Consider the following 18,302-nt stretch of genomic DNA (forward strand, 5'->3'; position numbering starts at 1 on the left):
ATCGTGATCTATTGCATACTATGCATATGGTATCCGCCGCTTTTTGAAAATGCGAACGAAGAGAGACGTCTGCGGCATGCGTCTGGGAGTTTGATCAAATTAAATCTAGCGTTGTTTCAATTCCAGGTTATGCTGCCTATGTTTTGGCCACTCTGTGAGCTGTCATGATTGCACCCCCGTTCAGTGCAACAGCAAGATGCCAGTTGACAATGTCCCTTTTTTTGTCTCCTGTCTCGCTTGCTCTAAAAACTGACGATATGGGGAGCGCCCATTTGCACGGACGTGCAAACTAACCAATACAGATGCTGTATTTATAGACGACGTAACTACTGCTACTGCTACCCGGTCTATCGAGGGTGACTTGCTCTTTAGTCATTAAATAAAAGCGTTCGTTTCACCTCACTCAAAGGCTGGTACGGTTCAGGTTGTATCACGACTGAGTGACGGACATCATTAAGCATTTTCGGGTCTAGATTGGTGTGACTAGAGTTTTACATGTCGGGTTTATAACGTTGCATGGAGGGGACGACAACATAAACAAAAATTTGAGCAGACAGCAAATCAATGATTTTGACGCCTTTAGAATTCTAGATTTAATTACCATAAATGCGACAAATGCGATCACATAAAGATACTGCTACATCTGTAAAAAGGCCAACATCTTCTAGTCGAATACGTTCACAAGCGATCGTTGGTCGTTACAGAATTTAAAAAAATGCTCGTCTAAAAATGTTTTTCTTAAATAATCGCCAAAAGAAACAGCTTCGGAAAGCTAGACGTTTATATTTGGCGTTTCTACGCTATCGTGTAGATCTTTTTATCGTCACCACGCGGATTTTTAATAACACATAACACCACGTTGACGGTAGGGCTATAACCAGCGGTTTCAGTCAATTGAAACGAGCCATTTAACGCTACTTAGGCCGTTTAGCACACTTCTGCGTAATAGATTAAATTCGTACTATTTGCTTAATATCTTTCCGTTCCAAGAAGAGAACCAGTTGAAGGAAAGCGTAGTTACATTTTATGTATTTAATGAAGGCCTGTATTGAAAATAGCCATGTATTTTTTATATTTGCTATAAAATTTGCACTCATATAACAATGGGCCTCCAGTCAAGTGACGTGACAATTTTAAACCACCGACCGGCGTGCAAATCAACTGGCGAAGCGAAATACATTTTAAGAAAACGGATTTTTTTCATTTTTGTAACCCAGCCTAGGGCTCCGTTCGATAACTCGTACTAAACGCGTAAAAGTGTAAGATGCGATAGCCGCACTGACCGGTGGCATCTATATAGCAAAGCTATTATTCTGTTTGAAAGCGTATACATCCAACCAAGGGAGCTCCCCTTTAGCACACCTATACAGCGGTAAATACATTATTTTCGAGGTCGTACCTGTAGAACTGTTTGGAACTAGGCACAGGTGCGGCTAAAGTTCCATGCGGAACACTACCGATCGTCTTTAGAAAAGTACCGGTTTTTGTTCTACAGTATCTTTATCAATTATCTTTACTTGCGATAATAAGAGTCGTTCAATTCATTCGGAGCTGAGTTTATTATAAAGATTGTTCACAGGAAGGAACAGCGTTCATTGCCGCATAACACTATAGGAGCACGAGCCCTGGATTAGCCAAGGTCTTAAACTAGAGACGCGTATACAGCTGAAAACTGCCAACCCCAATTCGAGAAACATACTTGAAAATTTTCTACTGCGTAAACAAAGGTGTTTAACTTATGCTGCGCGAATGATCATCCTCCAACTGGATTATGGAAGAAGCTTTTAATCCATTGTGGGTACTGCCGAACAAGGTTATTCGGACGTTCCTTCCAATGCGAAGTACAAACCGAGTAGAATGTGCATACTTTCATATTGGTATTTTCGAAGTCAGAAACAGTAGGATACATACCGCGAGTGCCTTCACGAATGAATTGTTATAAAATTACATTCAACTCATTTTATTGTCACCAGCTTTGTGTAGACTGTTACAGCCAATTTTTTGTCAACATTCATTGGTGCGTGTTTAGGGCCGCAATTTCATCTGTCTTGTCCTGAGTGACACGTAATCCAGCAGCTCGATCCTCACGTCAATGAAGTTCTTAAGAGTGTCCTATGGCAGCCTCACTGGCCCACAAGCCCGAAAATGCGATGCGGCAATGTAACATGGTGAGTTTCAACTAAGTTAAACTCCCCTCGCATGAACCCTGTTAGGGTAGGAATGGCGAACAGAGCACCGTAGCGGTATTCATACGTCACCGTTATGAAATAATGTGAATAACATGTATAACTCAGCCTTGGAGGGCACCGTTACATTACGTAAACATCACAATTTTGTGCTGGAACATTGCCGTGGTTGTCTCTATGTCTGCTACAGAAAGAATAGATATAGAAATAAAATAGAAGGAAAGAAACGAGCAAACGAGTCAAATATGTCTGGATTACATACCGAACTGTAATCCAACTTATAAAGTGCAAAATGGCTCGCTTAGGCCGAACGTAGAGGTTACATTTTGTTTTGCTCCTGTGCGCAGGTCCGGCTACCATATAAGTCCTAAGTAAGATCGTTGTGTCTCAGGTTTTCTTTGGTTGAACTGTTTGGTGAAACTAATAATTTACACAACTAAATTTCATTGACATCTTTATTCTCTATTTGTATTCATCAATATTGACAGATTCCGATAAATCCGAGTTTGTTTCTGTCCACAGCTGATAGATAGAGAAAGTGTTCCGACTTGTAAACCTATGTGCTAGAGGTTTCGGTTGTAACACTGCGGCACGCCTAGATCGATTTTTTGCCAGTTGATCCCTATTGAATATAGAGCGATGCCTCTTTAACCATTTGGCATAGGGGCCCAATTTTGTTACAAACCCTAAGGGCTACAAATTGGAAACCGTGGTTATATTTAGAGATTACGTGGACACCACTGATTTCGACTGGCTTACCCTCAATGTGCCTGGTCGAAACTGTGCGTTGAGATTTTCGAATTTCTATACCCACGTGCGATTCCTAGTGAAACCTCTCACGGTATCTGAAATGAATATAAACCCCCTTAAATATTAGTGGAGTATGTTTGTATCGTAAAGTTGCTACAGACTGTATCGTCATTGGTAGCGATGTTAATAAATTGCTACCCTAGCATGATAGAGTCCCCAACCAGGCTTGAAGACCCCCAATTTAAAGATGTATGCCATTGTTGGCACTTGATTGTATGCTGAAGATGAAATACACAGTAGATTTACCGTTACTAATGACACTCACTGATACTAACACGCTGATCACAATCTGAAAGAATTAAACATTATGTTTTACATATATTTTTTACATACCTTTTTTGACATGCTATTACATTAATTCGGGACGCATTGTGTGATAGTAATTTTTCACAGTAAAAATTTGAATAGATATAAACAAAACTTATGTATTTACAAAATAGAATGTAAACCTATAAATTAACAGCCCAGATAATAAAATACTCCAGTACAAAATATTCAACCGTACACACGTACTGGACTGAAGTTGAACGTATTGAAACTCAGAATATGGACAAGTACATCCAGTACAGGATAGGCAATTGGAACTTTATTCTATTATAGATATATATATATATATCCTTTTTTGTCGTTTGTCCTCTTTTTTTCATAGATTAGCTACGAAACTTCTATTTCAGACAAAATTAAAGTAGGATACATGCTTTTTATTCCTATTTTCAATTATATAATCACAATGCAATCTACTAAAGCAAAAGTCATCTAAAGGTGTTTCAAAATATGCACATTTCTCGCAATGAATTAGCACAAACTTCATAGTTTGCTATTACGATTCCGCAATCTGCGTCTTGTGCAGATTTGTGGTCGACGTTCTTGAAATTAGCGATTACTCTATAGATCAAAATTTTGAACGAGTGGTTTTCGTAATTAGTCGAGGAAACAGGCCCTCTAATGTCGTGCTTTTCTCTAAGACCATTTAATGACCCCAATCGGTATTACCGCACACAAAGATAGAGCTCAGAACAACGGTGAAGTCTGCCGAGAGAGGCACGTAAGAACTTACTCAATGCATCGAACTTATATGTAAACGATTATTTTCTAATAAAAATGCAATGACATTGGATTGAAATAATTGTGCAAATGCATACTTCGGGCATTATAGCAGATGAACGAAGCATATGGCCGGTGCTTCTCGCCGCTGAGTAATGGAATTTTATTATGACTATATGAGCAGGAATGCATTATAATATTAACGGTCCGACTATGGTTGGAAGGAACGGAGTAACTTGGCTTATCTGAGTCGAGCAATACCTATGTAATGCCCTAAACAGAGGTTCCAAACATGGCCAATTGCCATTTGTGAAATTCCATATAACAGATGCTAAAAAGTGAAATTTCGATTCTTTACTGGGCGCAATCCAGTTCACCCTTCCAGGACGTAAGAAAAATGCGCTCAGACTTGTCTGATTCATGATCATTTGGGCTGCCTTGTTTTTAGCTGCAAACAAAACCTCACTGTCCTCATCCCAATACAGTGTAATACAGAAATGTAATAAAAGTGGCGCTTCGCTGTAACACGACTTCGTTCAAATTATAAACTCTGCACACTTAATTAACTTTTCTTGCTCATCATTATATCTTTGTTTTGCGGTGTTAATCCAATCAAAGTGGCATAGTCTTCCAGAAGAAGTCGTAGTTGGTATATTTCGCAAGTTTTACTCTCGAGACAGAACGAAGTGTCATTCTTTCTTGGCTGAACTCATTGCGTGGTACTGCCTACTTTTGCTGAGATCTTGAAATATCACAAAAGCCAACTGGGGTTGCTGGTTCGAGGCACGAAATCGCTGTGTAGCACACTACATTATTTATAGTAAAGTATTTATTTATTATAAACAACGCCAGCTGACTTTTCCGACCGAGCTATTCTGTTGGTAAAAAATGAAATAGCCTGCATGAATCCGAAGATAGATATAGACATAGAAGCTGTCCTACCAGAGACGTACTTCGCTAGAAAACCTTCAACTTTTTATTTAACATTTAGGATACACATTTGGTGTTGGTGGTTTTCGTCCATGCCATCGTTACGTCGTTATCTATGTCGCCAAAAGAAAGTAGTCACAATTGCGTGTGAACCTCAGGCAATGCTTATGTTCCAATATTATTTTTCGTTGCCTCGTGCGATATTCGACGAATGCCTTGCCATAAACGATAAGCTCTAATGATTTACACTCTGGATAATCGTGTTAGTCCAAAAGTCCCGCAGATGTTTGGTTCGCAGCACACGATATACTTATGTAGATCTATCTATCCGAGTTTTACGTCCGGCATCCCCGTTAGGGATTCCAATAAATGACTAGTTTTCCGCACGGAACAAAGTATGTCTATGCTCGAATTCGAACCTTGATTACGACGTGTCCCTAAAAATAGCACGCAAATGTGTTACCCATTAAGGTATCACGGAAACCCTTATCGAGAATCTGTATGAGGTTGGCGTGAAACGGGCCTATTCCATACTGTTTGGTAGAGGTGTTTACTTTCGTACCAAACGTGCAGAATTTTCTTATGAACAACACGTAGAGGCAACTTTTTAAGGGAAAACGGTAGCTTCCTTAATTCCTTGTCAGTATCGGAAAATTGAGAACGTTGAGCACAGAAATGGGTGGATCCATGTTTTGCTTGTAGGCAAAAACGGCCTATAATAATACCCTGAGTGTGAAAGCGGATCGTTTATATAATATACTACGCTAGCGAAAAAGCAATACATTATGAACGCAATTCCGATTTCACTTTTAGATCTATCGGGCCCGTCGGATTTTGACTTAACTTGATATTCGATGTAACTATAATTAAAGGTGTATTGACCAACACCTGCTACACGGAGTGGTCGTCGAATATTTCGCTTGTTCAGGCATCTGTAACCATATGATTTATCTCCATGATTTTTTCTTTTCGTCTGTCTATGGACCTGTAACCCCGATTATCAGGTCACGTGCCCTGCCTTTCGATGAACTTGAGGTGAAATTTTCAATTACCTAACTAAAGTTCTCCTGGATTTTGGGCTATGCCTAACCTTTTACCTACAGAATAGAAGACTAATGTTGGGTCTATGTGACTAAAACAACACACAGCACTGGACTCGCCATGGTCAGTTATTCAACAGAACAGTTAACCAGCTTTGCTCAAATCCTACCATATTCTACAAGTTTTGTAATATATTTCTAACAATAATTATTCCTGGACGCGAGCTCTTAGTGAATTGTCCGCACTTTTTGATTAGGCAATAAATGATTAACTTGATTTTTTTTTGCGCTCCCTGAATAATAATTATCCTTGGTTGGAGTAGCTTAACTTTTGGTCGAAGTGCCAGTAATCGTCAGTTCCAGCCTCGTTACTACTCTGATGTGCATACTGCATTGTATGTGTGATTAAATAAAGAAAACCTTTGGACCATATTGACGAGCAGTGACAATTAAAAGCATGTATTTGCTGAAGTGTCAGGTAAAACGTTGCCTAGAATATACGAATGTATAAATTGATAATCAATTTCATGGAAAGCCAAATATGGGCAATCTACTATCTACCTGTATACAAAGTTGAAGAAAACGCAGGAGCAAGCACGGGCGACTCCGCAACAAAACGTCACCATATGCCTTTTTGGTTGAAATGGCTGATGCCCTCAATGGGGTTCTTTTTATTTTCAAGCTAACATTATGTTGTGACGTCTTGTAAATCAGAATCGAGAAAATCGCCTTCCCTCCAGTAGCCTAAAAACACCGTTTTAATCGATGCGAAGTCTATGTCGCGATCAACAGACCTGTTGATATAAAATAGGGACAAATTTAAGGTTGTCATTTCAGCGAGGACCTCTGGGTTGGAAAACTTACTGTCAGAATTTTTCTCTTTTTTTTCTTTGTTAAAATGATCGATGACCTTGTTCTACTATCGTGTCATCGCGAACAGAAGCAAAGCTGAAATATGCGATCTTTGGGCCAAAACGACTGTTGCCCGAATTTTACGTCCGGAACTGCCAATAACCACTGCTTCAGACGACTCGCTTCCAACTGGAAACAAAGTATGTCTCCACGCGGTTTCGAGCTGGTGATCCTTGAGCTTGGATGCCAGGCATCCAGGAATGTAAGGCGTCCTGTATATTTATCCAATAAACGTTGGTGTTTCTGAAGGTTTTCAAACCAATTCGGTTTTCAAAATTATCGAAAGTAAGTCCATCGTACTTTCACTGTATTACTGAGAGAAGGATTTCCTTCACTAAAAACGTTAAGTAAATGCGAACAACCTTACCGTTCCTAGCATTGTTCACAAATCATCGAAGTAATCTAATGCATCAAATATATATCCGTGGACGTCCTGCTGTCCGACAAAGCCTGCGTTCGATTAATATCTATAAAAGTTCAATGTTTGCTCTTAGACTACAATATCAATATCGACTGAATGGTGTATTTAGAATAAAGGATGTGAACGATAGTCTTGTTCCAAATCCTGAATAGGTTAATTTCAAATTTATTTCATAACGTATTGTCGCTTAGAAGACTTGCAGGGATCGTGCTTGAGTAGCGCCCATATCCTGTTAGCTCCAACAAACTGGCTTTACCAGGGAAATCTCCCAGGTGAAAGTCGGGTATTTTAATGACGGCTACTCGCACCTGCAGAATGAACGTTTTTCAATAAAAACCTGTTTTGTGGACTACGATCGTGGAACCAAAAGTAAAGATGTCAAGTCGACGAGTTCTCGCAACAAGCTAATCCTTTGATCATTTAAAAATACAGCAATACACATAGCGTGGGGCAGCAGTGTTTGTCGGACTTTCATCAAAGTTTCTTGACAAATAATAGACGCATATGTATGTTATACAAATGAAAATCAAAGACTGTCAAGAGACTTCCTCTTCACCCTGCATACAATTGCTATATGTACATAAAACTGACGAACAGGTCATGTATACATCCTTAGTTCAGGGTCATTAGAGAGAAGCCTGCGGCTGACTTAAAAAGTAGGTTTGAATAGTGGAACGCGGGTTTATTACACAGATTTTAAGGCATCTTTGAGTGTTGTAAGTCGTCTATAACTGGCTATGTCAAACAGCTTGACGAAAAACATTATTAGCGCATTGTTTTTACGATTAATGACAGGAAATAAACCAAAAAAAAAAACTGCTACGAACAACACGAGAAAAACGCCACTGAATAGTTATCGTTACTATATCTGACGGACATTCATGTCACAAATTGTGTTTCATACAAATTCAAAATCTCCCACGCCCGTTCATTCTAACAAAAATCGACGCGTTCCTGACCACATTTCGGCCGTAGCGTGATGAAACAGGCTTGTCATTCCTTTATGCCTAGGTACGGCTGATAATAGGCAACCAGCATGATTCCTGTGACAACTGCTCCTAGGAAGATAACCGCAAGGATTACGGCCCATCTCCTAAAATAGGGCGCCAAAGGATTAGACTGTATATCATTTTTTATAATTCTAGTATTTTCACAAAAAATATATAGTAATATGTAGAACCATTACCAGTAATTATAAGGGGTTCCGCTATCGAACGCCAAAGGTTATATCGTAGATAGTATTAATTAATCCAAGGATTTCGCACATCGGTGCCTTATGGGTAAATGAATTTTTTTTCTTGAACTCCTTTTTAATTACTGGACATATGACCACATTGTAGAAAAGTTTTAATCGATCTCCTACCGTAATCTTATTGGAATGGTCGAGCAATATTATTAATTTTTTAATTTTAAAAAATTTAATCTATGCTCTAGGTTGATTCAGTGAGTTGTCATCTACTAACAATAGATTTGTATCAGGCATTAGGCAAGCCATTGTGGAACAACGACTAACATGGCAGGTATACTCTTTTATCTCTAAAATATATTTTGTATTTTAGCTTATTATAGATACCCTCACAGATGATAATGATGATACACGAAACCAAGCTACAAGTTTTTTAGCTGTCAACCGCAATATTTGAATTGAGTAGTAATTAAATAAAACGATCTGAAGATGCCTGTAACTTTTTTGTGTCTTTGATTGGATGGGCTCTGAATCTGTCGTCATATCTATATGCATTCGCCCAGTGACAGACATTTGGCAAGATCTTCTAGACATAAAATAAAAACGTTTTCAGACACTTACTCATCTAGACGCGGAGGCTCACGTTCTCTATAGCGAGTGTAACCGGGACTTTCTCTGCAACTGTTAAGTGTTCGTTCCTTAGTAATTAATATTGGTCGAATTTATCTACCTTCATTATTTAATGCAATTTTAGAATTATGTTGGATATTAAACTTTGCTACAAAACAATATGCCTGCCATCCCTTCAATAGAATCTTCACATGCTACAACAATGAATGTCACAAGAGCGGCATACAATTTTGTACGCAACAACATTGAACGTATAACGATAGGAAAAACCCTTGATTACATAATAATTATCCTATCGTAGCTAAAAGTCGATTTACCATGTGTCGGGCTCTGATTTCGCAGTGAGATATTGTGTAACGGTCTCGTTTTCATAGTTCAACGGTACAGTTTCAAACGATTTCTTCTTTGGCACCTTAACGCTGAAATCAAAACGTGCGCAACTAAGTTAATATCACGATAATATGATAATCGACACACGCTCAAAGAACTGACTAAAAAAACAATTGTTCTTGATCTAACGGTCTACAATCCGTGCATAACTTAAAAAAGGATTTTTATTCGTATAATTGACAGACTCAAAAATATTATTGTACAATAAAAAAAAAATAAATAAAACGTTACGTCAGCGTCCAATTAAGCATCAACACTCATTATTGCCTATACCTATAAAGCACTCCTATCTGATTCGATATAAAACGCAGTGCAACAAATGGGGCCAATCCATTACCAAAACATCTAAAAATATTAGCGCTACAATACATGGCTTTAAATGTTGAAGGTGTTACCTCAGCAAGAATGTCGGTCACATAGTTCAAGAGTAAGTTGACATCTTGCATTTCATTCGCAGTCCTATAGAAAAAAAAAACTATCGGCTAATGCGTGACACACGAATGTACACCAAATAACGCTATTTTTTGGTAAGGTGTATCAGTAATATTTCTTAGCAGTCCCCGCAATTCTGCGGTGGCAATATGCTTACCTACCAAATTTAAAGACCGTTTAGGTTCTACTCTACCTCATTACATGCTAGAACGACTTAGCCGACTATCGGGCCTAAATCCTGAGCATTAAATTTCTTTACCAAAGCAAAAGCAATAGCGGAATCTTGAGGCAGCATGCAGTCGGGTAAAGCTTAATTTTCATTTTATCAGAGCTCGGCTTCCCTAACTGATACAACAGTTACATTACTAGATAAAACACCATGAAGGAAACTTACCGAATATAGTCTATTATCAATAACTGCAGTCAGAGCGTGAAATCACCATCAATTTTGTGCTAATAGCACCCATAGATGGATTCTCATACATATTGACAAATAGCCTTGAAAATTTCGCACCCTCAATTGACCCACCTTGTGTATGTCTTTGACCCTCCCTTTGCAACTTTTAGGCCAGTCATCACGGGATTTACTTTTTGCACACAAACCAAGCTTTGACTCCAAGCAGGGTTTCGTTGTAGCCACACGGCAGAGTACGGAAATTAGCACACAGAGAAAAGCGCGCCAAGTTCAAACCTGTCGACGTTGGCGACGGTGTCGTCGTGGGAAGGCTAATGACGAGGTCAGCTAGAAAAATTATAAAAGGAGGAGGCAACATAACCTATTACCAGGCAACATGGATAATCAATACCTAGAAAAATTCGTCGTAGAGGAACAGTCGACATCTGAAAATAACACTTTGTTGATTCGAATGTAGAAGCATACATTAATGTACGTTGTATGGGAACCCAAACTTATTACGTTAATATTAGGTAAACCTCTCAAACGCAACCTAAAATATTTTCTACGTACACGCCGGAACGGCATTAGTATAACATGGCTTTAAGACTTCCTTTTTTTGTCTATCGAGGCTTTTTATTTGTTCGGAGGTATACTACAGAGCCTAATAGATCCTCTTCAGGCACAGTAATATCAAGCAAGATAGAACACTGCCAGGTACAATTGGACGAAACGATTTATTCATTTTATTAGGAGGCATTTAAGCCTTCAACGGTTTTTTTTTTTATAACAAATCGAAATTACCAACTTCGCACTTGTATAGAAAGCACTATTTTCTCTGATAGATCTTCTATATACTTTTTGCTTTTTAAGGCTTTAAAAACCTTCTGTATCAGGATCAGCTACTTCATATTAGCTTCTCGAAATACGATGTCTGAAAAATTGCCTACTCTCAATCAAGTAACTGAGCTATATAATCAACAACCGATTCGATAAAATTAGCTGGAGCCCCATAGAGTATATTAATAGAGACGAAAACCAATTTTCATATATCAGCGTAGAACAAATTCTGAACTTTAACCAAAGTTCAGAGTGTAAGTCGCGCAATAAAACACCATGTTCATGCCAATTTAAAGTTCTGCCTATGCCATTCTAGAATTCGTTACACAATTAACGCTTTCAGCGTTCATTAGCATCTCAATCCAATTCAAACGACTTATGAAAAAAAAAAAAGAACTCTAAAATAGTAACAAAGTGTTACTTCAAAGCGGGTTATTTACTTGTTTATCCTACTTCAGTTTAGAATTACGGCTGTCTTCAAACGAAGCTTGTGCTCGACTAAAGAGTCTACGATGCGTGCTACTTACAATTCATAAGCTATCTTTATACGTATAACTGCAATGGTTGTGCTGTCGGCCTTTTACACTGCGAAAATTTTCATTTTGTTATGCAACGGTGCGTCGGTCTGATGCGAAACTCTTTTTATAGCCGACTCGCAACGGTTTCAATGAGCTTCTATACCGTTATTTAGTACAGCTTCAAGAATTTGTTGGACCAGTGGGCCTTAATACAAGCAAATCTGTAAGTATTGAGCAGGTAATGTGCCGCCAATTCCATTCCTCTTCAGATTTTCACTGGAGAATGAAAACGTGTCTACGCCCAGATTCGAATCCAGATCACCTCTCAGTCATTTCTCACGTCAGAAGGCCAACACGTTTGGCTTACACTACCTCAGGGATATGACTTCATGCAATCAACACATCATACAGAATAAGTAGCTTTTTTTTTTCTTGTTTCCCACTTTTCATTACCGTTTTACTCATGTTCAATAGTAAGAGATGACTCGTTCATAAAAATTGACGTTGTGCAAGAAGTAGGCTGAAGAAATTTTGTTGTGAGAAGTGCTGCTCTGCCAGCACTCAGTTAAAGACACCATTACATGGGATAATACTACAGTGAACTCAATGGAGTGTTAAGTAAAGCAAAATCATTTACAACCTGTACTTACCTAGAACACGCTGTTTAAAGGTAACCCAGCATTTTCTGAAAAGTGTACATTTTTATCCGTATAAAGTGTATATTGTATAAAAAGATGACTCTACTGACCATTCTATTTGCAACCGATAATACAATTTTACCTGAGGGCATCAATCTGCCGTGAAAATACAAAGTGCGCTTGCAGGGGATGTGGACTACCTGATTCTGGGAATGCTTTTTTCAGTGTCCTGAGTCCTGGTGGAACGCTTACGAAGACCATTGAATATTGGTTCGCGTGAACCTTTTGTTCTGTCATTATAAGTATCATCCCTTAACCTTATGGGTCGTAAGTTTAAGGTAAGGCTACCAGTACAGCCGATCTACTACGCGTTGATCTGCAGGCAATCAATCATGTTTCGTCGTGATCCGTCTTGAGATACTAAGGCGATCCCTTATGTAGCCAGAGCGAAAAACCGGTATAAAAAGTGTGTTTTCTAAAATTCCTTTCGTTCTTTTAAGACTACCGTGTTCTCGAGGCAGTTATGTATTTTAATTATTATCCTATAGTAACACAGTTAAGGAGTTTTTCAGCTTTCATTTACTCAATTGGGTTTTGAAATTTCTCTTACTGGTGAAATTCTCGTCGCGTATCTAAGTCAGCCGGAGATAATGAGGCTAATAATTCGTCAATGTTGAATGTGCTGAGTGAATATTGAGTGAGTCGAAAGCGTTGAAGAACTTCACATATTACATAAGATGATCCTGCGATTTTCGATATGTGTCCTAGCGGTTCTATGAAGTAGGACGACCCCCACTACTTCATTTTTACCCATGCATAATAGATTTGCTATCTTAAACGTTCCTTGAATTGATTTATTCAAAGTATATATTCGTTAAAGATCGTCATGACGACGACTCTTCTTCGGCCACGTATCGTGTTCGGTGCCTTTTCTTTCTTCTTCACACCAGGTTAGTATCGATGAATCGCCAGCGAAGGTCCGTAGGTCCATCAAATGCTGACCAGGCCAACTACCAAAGAAAAGGGTCCTGATGTTGCGGAAGTCCAATTGGGCAGTGTTTATCTTCACCTGTAGACAGTGTCATAAATCACAAACGAGCTAAGTAACGGCCACATCAAACGGGTAAAAAAAAAAACTGAAAATATCGACGCGAATACGACAAGGATGTAAATTTCACAAAATGAGTGAGGGGCAAATGAAAAACTCGCGTGCTAGTCACAAATCTGTTGACATAAGATGTTCCCAAAGTGGGCAAAAAAATAGACGTAAAGAATATCAGGCAAATCATGCAAGTGACTCACTTATAGCATCTCTATGGGCATACATTTATTTATTCGGCATATTCAAGATGTTCCTCCTACAAAACTGCAGATCAAAATCTAGAGTTATTGTGACGTGAAAAGAAAGGCCAGTTGACCCGTTCAGTGAAATGATGTACCTCCTCTTATTTTTCAGTTCGGGATTGCGATTAGTGCCGTCAACCCCTATAAACTGTTTATAATCTATGGACATTGAATAACAAACCTTACTGGACTGTGAAGCAATAACATTCTGCTATGCTAAATTTTTTTGATACCGATGCTTTTTTTTTTGTATAAGATTTTATAACAACGCAACTTACAGGTATAAAGACGACAAAAAATCTCTGATCCTGTATGTTTAATTACTATTGCATTATATCGCTATATAATATACTATTGCATACCGTTCGGTTGAATGCAGTGTTACAGTTGATACTTTGCCAGTCGTCGGGTGGGCAGGTTTCAAGTGTTAGACGTTTTGACGTTAAATCTACGTCTAGGCGAAACCTGATCTTGCTCACGTGGAGTTGCTCGTTTCCACCGATATTCAACGAGCTATTCGAACAGCTGAAATTACCCACGATTTTACCTTCAAGGAGATACTTAGGTAGACGATGTCGAAATCTGTAAAACGAGTTTTTCAAAAGTCAATCTTTTGTTTTCCACTATTGTGCTTGTAGATTGTAATTTATGCTTCGCATTATGATCTGCGTGTGCTAATGACGGTCTCGGTGCGCCTGAGTCTCTACCCAGGATGATCTACTCTTCGTTCAAAGGCACCAAAATATGGCAAATACCCGGAAGCTCTTTGTTTAAAGCGTTGATGAATTTTAGCTACCAAGCAGCCCGTAAACTTCTGAAGTTTAATTACATTTTTCACCCATACCGCTTTAGTTTACTCAGCTGATCTAAATTTGATTAGCACTATGAAAGAGCTCGTAGATTTATATGAAATTGAAAAGACAATGTTTATATGGTATTTATGCGAAAGGGTTGTCTTTACGTGCACAAGTTTAAGTTCATTGTTGTTATTATGATTACTATCATTACTACTAATGCTACAAGATAACAACGCGCCGACACGTAATACTCAACGCACTTAAGATCCGCTATCGTAGAACGACGGTCCCTCTGCTAAATTCGAGATAAAATAGAGAATACTAACGCTGCGACTTCTCTGTGGCCGTCAGGCCCACAAAGTGGCCGAGGTAACATCCAGATAGGTTGAAATCTACGCGTGCAATTCACGTAGTTGAAGACAAATGTCATGTTGGAATCGATAAAATTTAGCATTATACCGAGGTACACCTGCGTGTCTTTGCGCCACTCGAGAAAAACGTGCTCCACCGATAGATTGGCTTCCATCTGCAATAAAATGTAACGGAACGAATCAATGCGAAGACAAATTGCACTAAATAAGTTTCCATAAATAGGGAGAAAGTAGTTCGCCTGTCGCACCCGCTGATACCGCGGACACCGTCACTAAAACCCGCGACATAGGTCGTGTGATAACTCGCGACTAGATGATTGCCCGATATGCGGAATAGGGATATTCGCGCAGAGGTTTAGGTAATAAAAACAAACGTGCTGCTATAAAAATTCACGGAGCACAGAAAATTAAATTACGTTTATAGGGGTAGATAATATATGTTGTGGTCATTGGCGGCGGAAATCTACGATATTGTGTCTTCCCAATTGAATCTATGTAACATTTCATTATCTAAATGTCAGCAGAAATATACCTTGTAATGTATGTTCGAGTTGTTCGCGTATAAAACATCTTTTTTGCGACTCTCCAGGTCCGTGCTCACCGAAAAAGCTAAATGGTCATGTTTTTTTATTTTCGATTTACAAGGAAAAACCGAAATTAAGCGTTCATCTTGAATATGCGACCTCTCTGTAGTACAATTAACAGCCTCCGATGCTGGAGATAGCCCTATCTTGACTTGAACGATACTGGCATTCTTCGCTGATGCCAGCTGTGGCGAATGATTTTCTGTTTGTCGAGACTGAGTGTCGTTTCCAAACACCGTAACTGCCAATGAAATCGTTATGGCCGCTGTTATAACTAGCGTATTGCAACGAACATATATGTTTGCAATGTTGCTGCAAAATAACAAGAAATCATAATCGTGAGACGCATTACATTCGTTCGTTTACTTCACATTGTCTATCTTCAGCAGCAAGCCTTATGGAAGTCAAATATCATAGATATCTGTATCAAGCTAAAGCTAGCGCAGTTCCGACCTTTAGGGGGTTGGAAAGAGTCAATTGAGATTTGGCGAGCTTGCGACCCTCACATTTAGCACCGACGGCACATGCGCGTCGCACATGCCCAGGCTCCCAAGAGCCGCCGGTATATTAAAGCATTATACCAGCGAAGCAAATAAGTTTATGCTGAACAATTAAAGCCCTTTAGTAAATATAATTAGCTGTTTCAGCAATTATATTTAGTTGTTGCCAATGTAGATGCCATGCAACCCGTAAACGGAAATGCCAGTTTTGATGATGAAAAAAAAAAATGATAAAAGATTTTCAATAGTCAAGTTCATCTTCACAATTACCGATACACCTGTATCAGAATATAAATATATATATATATATATAAGAGCTTGTCGAAGCGTTGTCAAAACTTCAGTTCCGAAAATAAACCTATGACCTGTTACCTCATACAGCTTGATATTTCAGGTGTACACCTTGCATAGATGAGCGTGTCGGTTAAAAGCGGACGATTCATTATGAACGATCCTGTGACGTTTGGACGTTTAAGATAATAATGTAGATCTCTACAATTTTGATCGTCTACGAAACTCGAATACAGTGTTTATATTTTGAATATACATCCGTCTCATATACACAGTCGTTCGTGTGTTACTTGAAATCAATCTGTCGTTTTATCTATTTTCTAATTGAACGAGACAACTAAAGCAGAATAATATCGATTCGTAGACAGTCAGCAAGGTGCAAAGCAAGCAAAAAAAGCAATATGACACAATGGTATCCATGCTACTACCGGCCAGAACCCTGCTGTGATCGGCAGTAAAATTGTGTAATGCGTATCCTGCCTATTCTTTCAGTGAGTCTTTGTATCGCTCATCGTCAAAACTCGCGGAACTGGGAAAATACCAATTTCCTTCGATGAGAAACTTCAATTTACAGGTTTTTTCTGGAATACAACGCGATGCTTTGTGTATATACACGAATTAGTTTTTCGACAAACGATTTATTGCCAACCTATGCTTAGAAATTATGAGTAATACAAAACGATTATCAAAGTTCGGGGAGGCAGAGCTACTACCTGCGGTTACGCATTTTCTTTAAAATTCATTATTCTCAACTTACCCATTTTTGTTCATTTCCTTACACAATCTCGGCTGGTTTGCCTTGAGAAAGTAAATTGTATTTATCAGAACTCAATATCACTGAAAAGAATTTTCAAAATACTCTGGAGTTTCGTTATAATAGCGGATCAGGTGCCGAATCAGCGACAACCGAAAGGCGCGAATTTTAAATAATCGTGTAGATTAAAATTACACCAAACATAAGGTTAGGCCATAGTTTTATCGCGTCCGTATATTCCAACGGCAGCGGGGAGAATCCCCGTATGAAACATTTCGAAGTCCGCAGAAAGTACCGATTGCCGGCTCGTAACAAGTTCTCTGGAGGCATTACACTCGGAGCCACAAAGTGCCTTTCACTTACGTCTTTAGAGGCAATTGTAAGTAAACTAAAGCAATTCGTTAGTGGGGAGGCGGCGTCTCAAGCCATGGATACGGAAGTTCCGGACGTAAAATTCTGAATACTTAGTCTAAGTTCAATCTCCACCATAGATGCATCAGCATATGTTTCAAATATTACATATATCTGCAGTAATTGTATATAGGTAACGTTAGTGCTTAGAGATTCGATAGTGCTTGAACTCGAGAACTAATGGAAACACCGAAAATGTCTTAAAAACCTCAATGAAGATTTCTGCCGTGAGCTCGCCGCCAGTGTGAAATGAGCTGTGTAATTCGCTTATTATATGCCCAATAGAAATCATCAGGCGAATGCCATGTGTTAAATTATACAGATATTTAAAGGTTCAATACCAGGTTTCGATGACACAACTCCTGTATAGTTTACGCCGGACCTGAATAGCCTACTACTAGATAAAAATGGGGCATTCTGACCCCAACGCCAATCATACAGGTTCCAGCAAAGGGTCAACTTTTCTGCATGGTTTACCAGGCATTACGTTGGACGAATCCTGTTGGATATATCTAGGCTTTTCTCCAAGAAATCTGTGAATCGGCAAGGTAACAATGTACCACAGAAACCATTTACCAACGCTGATATTTGAACCAGCAGTGGTCACATATTCATGGGTATGCCAACGAACTTCCGAATAATGTCTCCCCTTTTCTGCATGTGGCGTCATCACTCATAAGATGATCGTTATACCTAATTCAACTGGGATGAATTGTTCGAGATTGATACAGATGCCTACGCAAAGGCCAAATTCAATAGTTATCTCTACCACGCGCGTATTTTTAAGACAACCAGCTAAAATATAAGTCGACATTTCTTACGAAATCCCTTATCTGATTGTTCGAGTTTTAACGTGGATCTAACCAAAAAAGGGACCCG

General features: G+C 38.9%; 2 protein-coding genes across 6 annotated transcripts; both read right to left on the bottom strand.

The window, feature by feature from the left end:
- Window positions 1-7,472: 7,472 nt before the first annotated feature.
- Window positions 7,473-10,683, bottom strand: LOC111249581 (uncharacterized). Of its 3 annotated transcripts, none has more exons than XR_002672988.2 (5): window positions 10,511-10,683; window positions 9,477-9,578; window positions 9,151-9,210; window positions 8,248-8,436; window positions 7,473-7,651 (listed from the first exon to the last, which is right to left on the bottom strand). XR_002672988.2 is itself a non-coding variant. In XM_022803598.2 (5 exons), the coding sequence occupies exons 1-4, from the start codon at window positions 10,555-10,557 to the stop codon at window positions 8,337-8,339; spliced, it is 309 nt and encodes a 102-aa protein (XP_022659333.1). In that variant the 5' UTR covers window positions 10,558-10,683; the 3' UTR covers window positions 7,473-7,651; window positions 8,306-8,336. The 3 variants fall into 3 exon arrangements, 2 of the variants coding, with proteins under 2 accessions (XP_022659333.1, XP_022659332.1); XM_022803598.2 differs by having other exon boundaries at window positions 8,306-8,436; XM_022803597.2 differs by having other exon boundaries at window positions 8,303-8,436; window positions 10,511-10,679.
- A 2,521-nt stretch (window positions 10,684-13,204) lies between these two features.
- Window positions 13,205-17,179, bottom strand: LOC111249499 (uncharacterized). 3 transcript variants are annotated; one of them, XM_022803431.2, is made up of 5 exons: window positions 17,016-17,179; window positions 15,416-15,779; window positions 14,839-15,038; window positions 14,078-14,297; window positions 13,205-13,440 (listed from the first exon to the last, which is right to left on the bottom strand). In XM_022803431.2, exons 1-5 carry the CDS (start codon window positions 17,027-17,029, stop codon window positions 13,246-13,248), a joined length of 993 nt encoding a protein of 330 aa, XP_022659166.1. In that variant the 5' UTR covers window positions 17,030-17,179; the 3' UTR covers window positions 13,205-13,245. The 3 variants fall into 3 exon arrangements, with proteins under 3 accessions (XP_022659166.1, XP_022659167.1, XP_086843354.1); XM_022803432.2 differs by having other exon boundaries at window positions 15,416-15,708; window positions 17,016-17,173; XM_086987228.1 differs by lacking the exon at window positions 17,016-17,179 and adding an exon at window positions 16,340-16,628.
- Window positions 17,180-18,302: the final 1,123 nt, after the last annotated feature.

This window comes from Varroa destructor, unplaced genomic scaffold, assembly GCF_002443255.2.
Source record: "Varroa destructor unplaced genomic scaffold, Vdes_3.0 BEIS01000004.1, whole genome shotgun sequence".
Classification (NCBI taxonomy): domain Eukaryota; kingdom Metazoa; phylum Arthropoda; class Arachnida; order Mesostigmata; family Varroidae; genus Varroa; species Varroa destructor.

Bases quoted from the DNA above. Each gene is read 5' to 3' on its own strand.
- LOC111249581 (XM_022803598.2), bottom strand. From the start codon at position 10,557: ATGACTGGCCTAAAAGTTGCAAAGGGAGGGTCAAAGACATACACAAG. The intron at 9,211-9,476 runs GTAAATCGACTT...AACACTTAACAG, and splicing joins AAATCAGAGCCCGACACATG to TTGCAGAGAAAGTCCCGGTT. The intron at 8,437-9,150 runs GTAAGTGTCTGA...GCCCTATTTTAG, and splicing joins GAGCCTCCGCGTCTAGATGA to GAGATGGGCCGTAATCCTTG.
- LOC111249499 (XM_086987228.1), bottom strand. From the start codon at position 16,410: ATGAATCGTCCGCTTTTAACCGACACGCTCATCTATGCAAGGTGTACA. The intron at 14,298-14,838 runs GTTAGTATTCTC...CTCGTTTTACAG, and splicing joins GGCCACAGAGAAGTCGCAGC to ATTTCGACATCGTCTACCTA. The intron at 13,441-14,077 runs GTATGCAATAGT...CACTGTCTACAG, and splicing joins ACACTGCATTCAACCGAACG to GTGAAGATAAACACTGCCCA.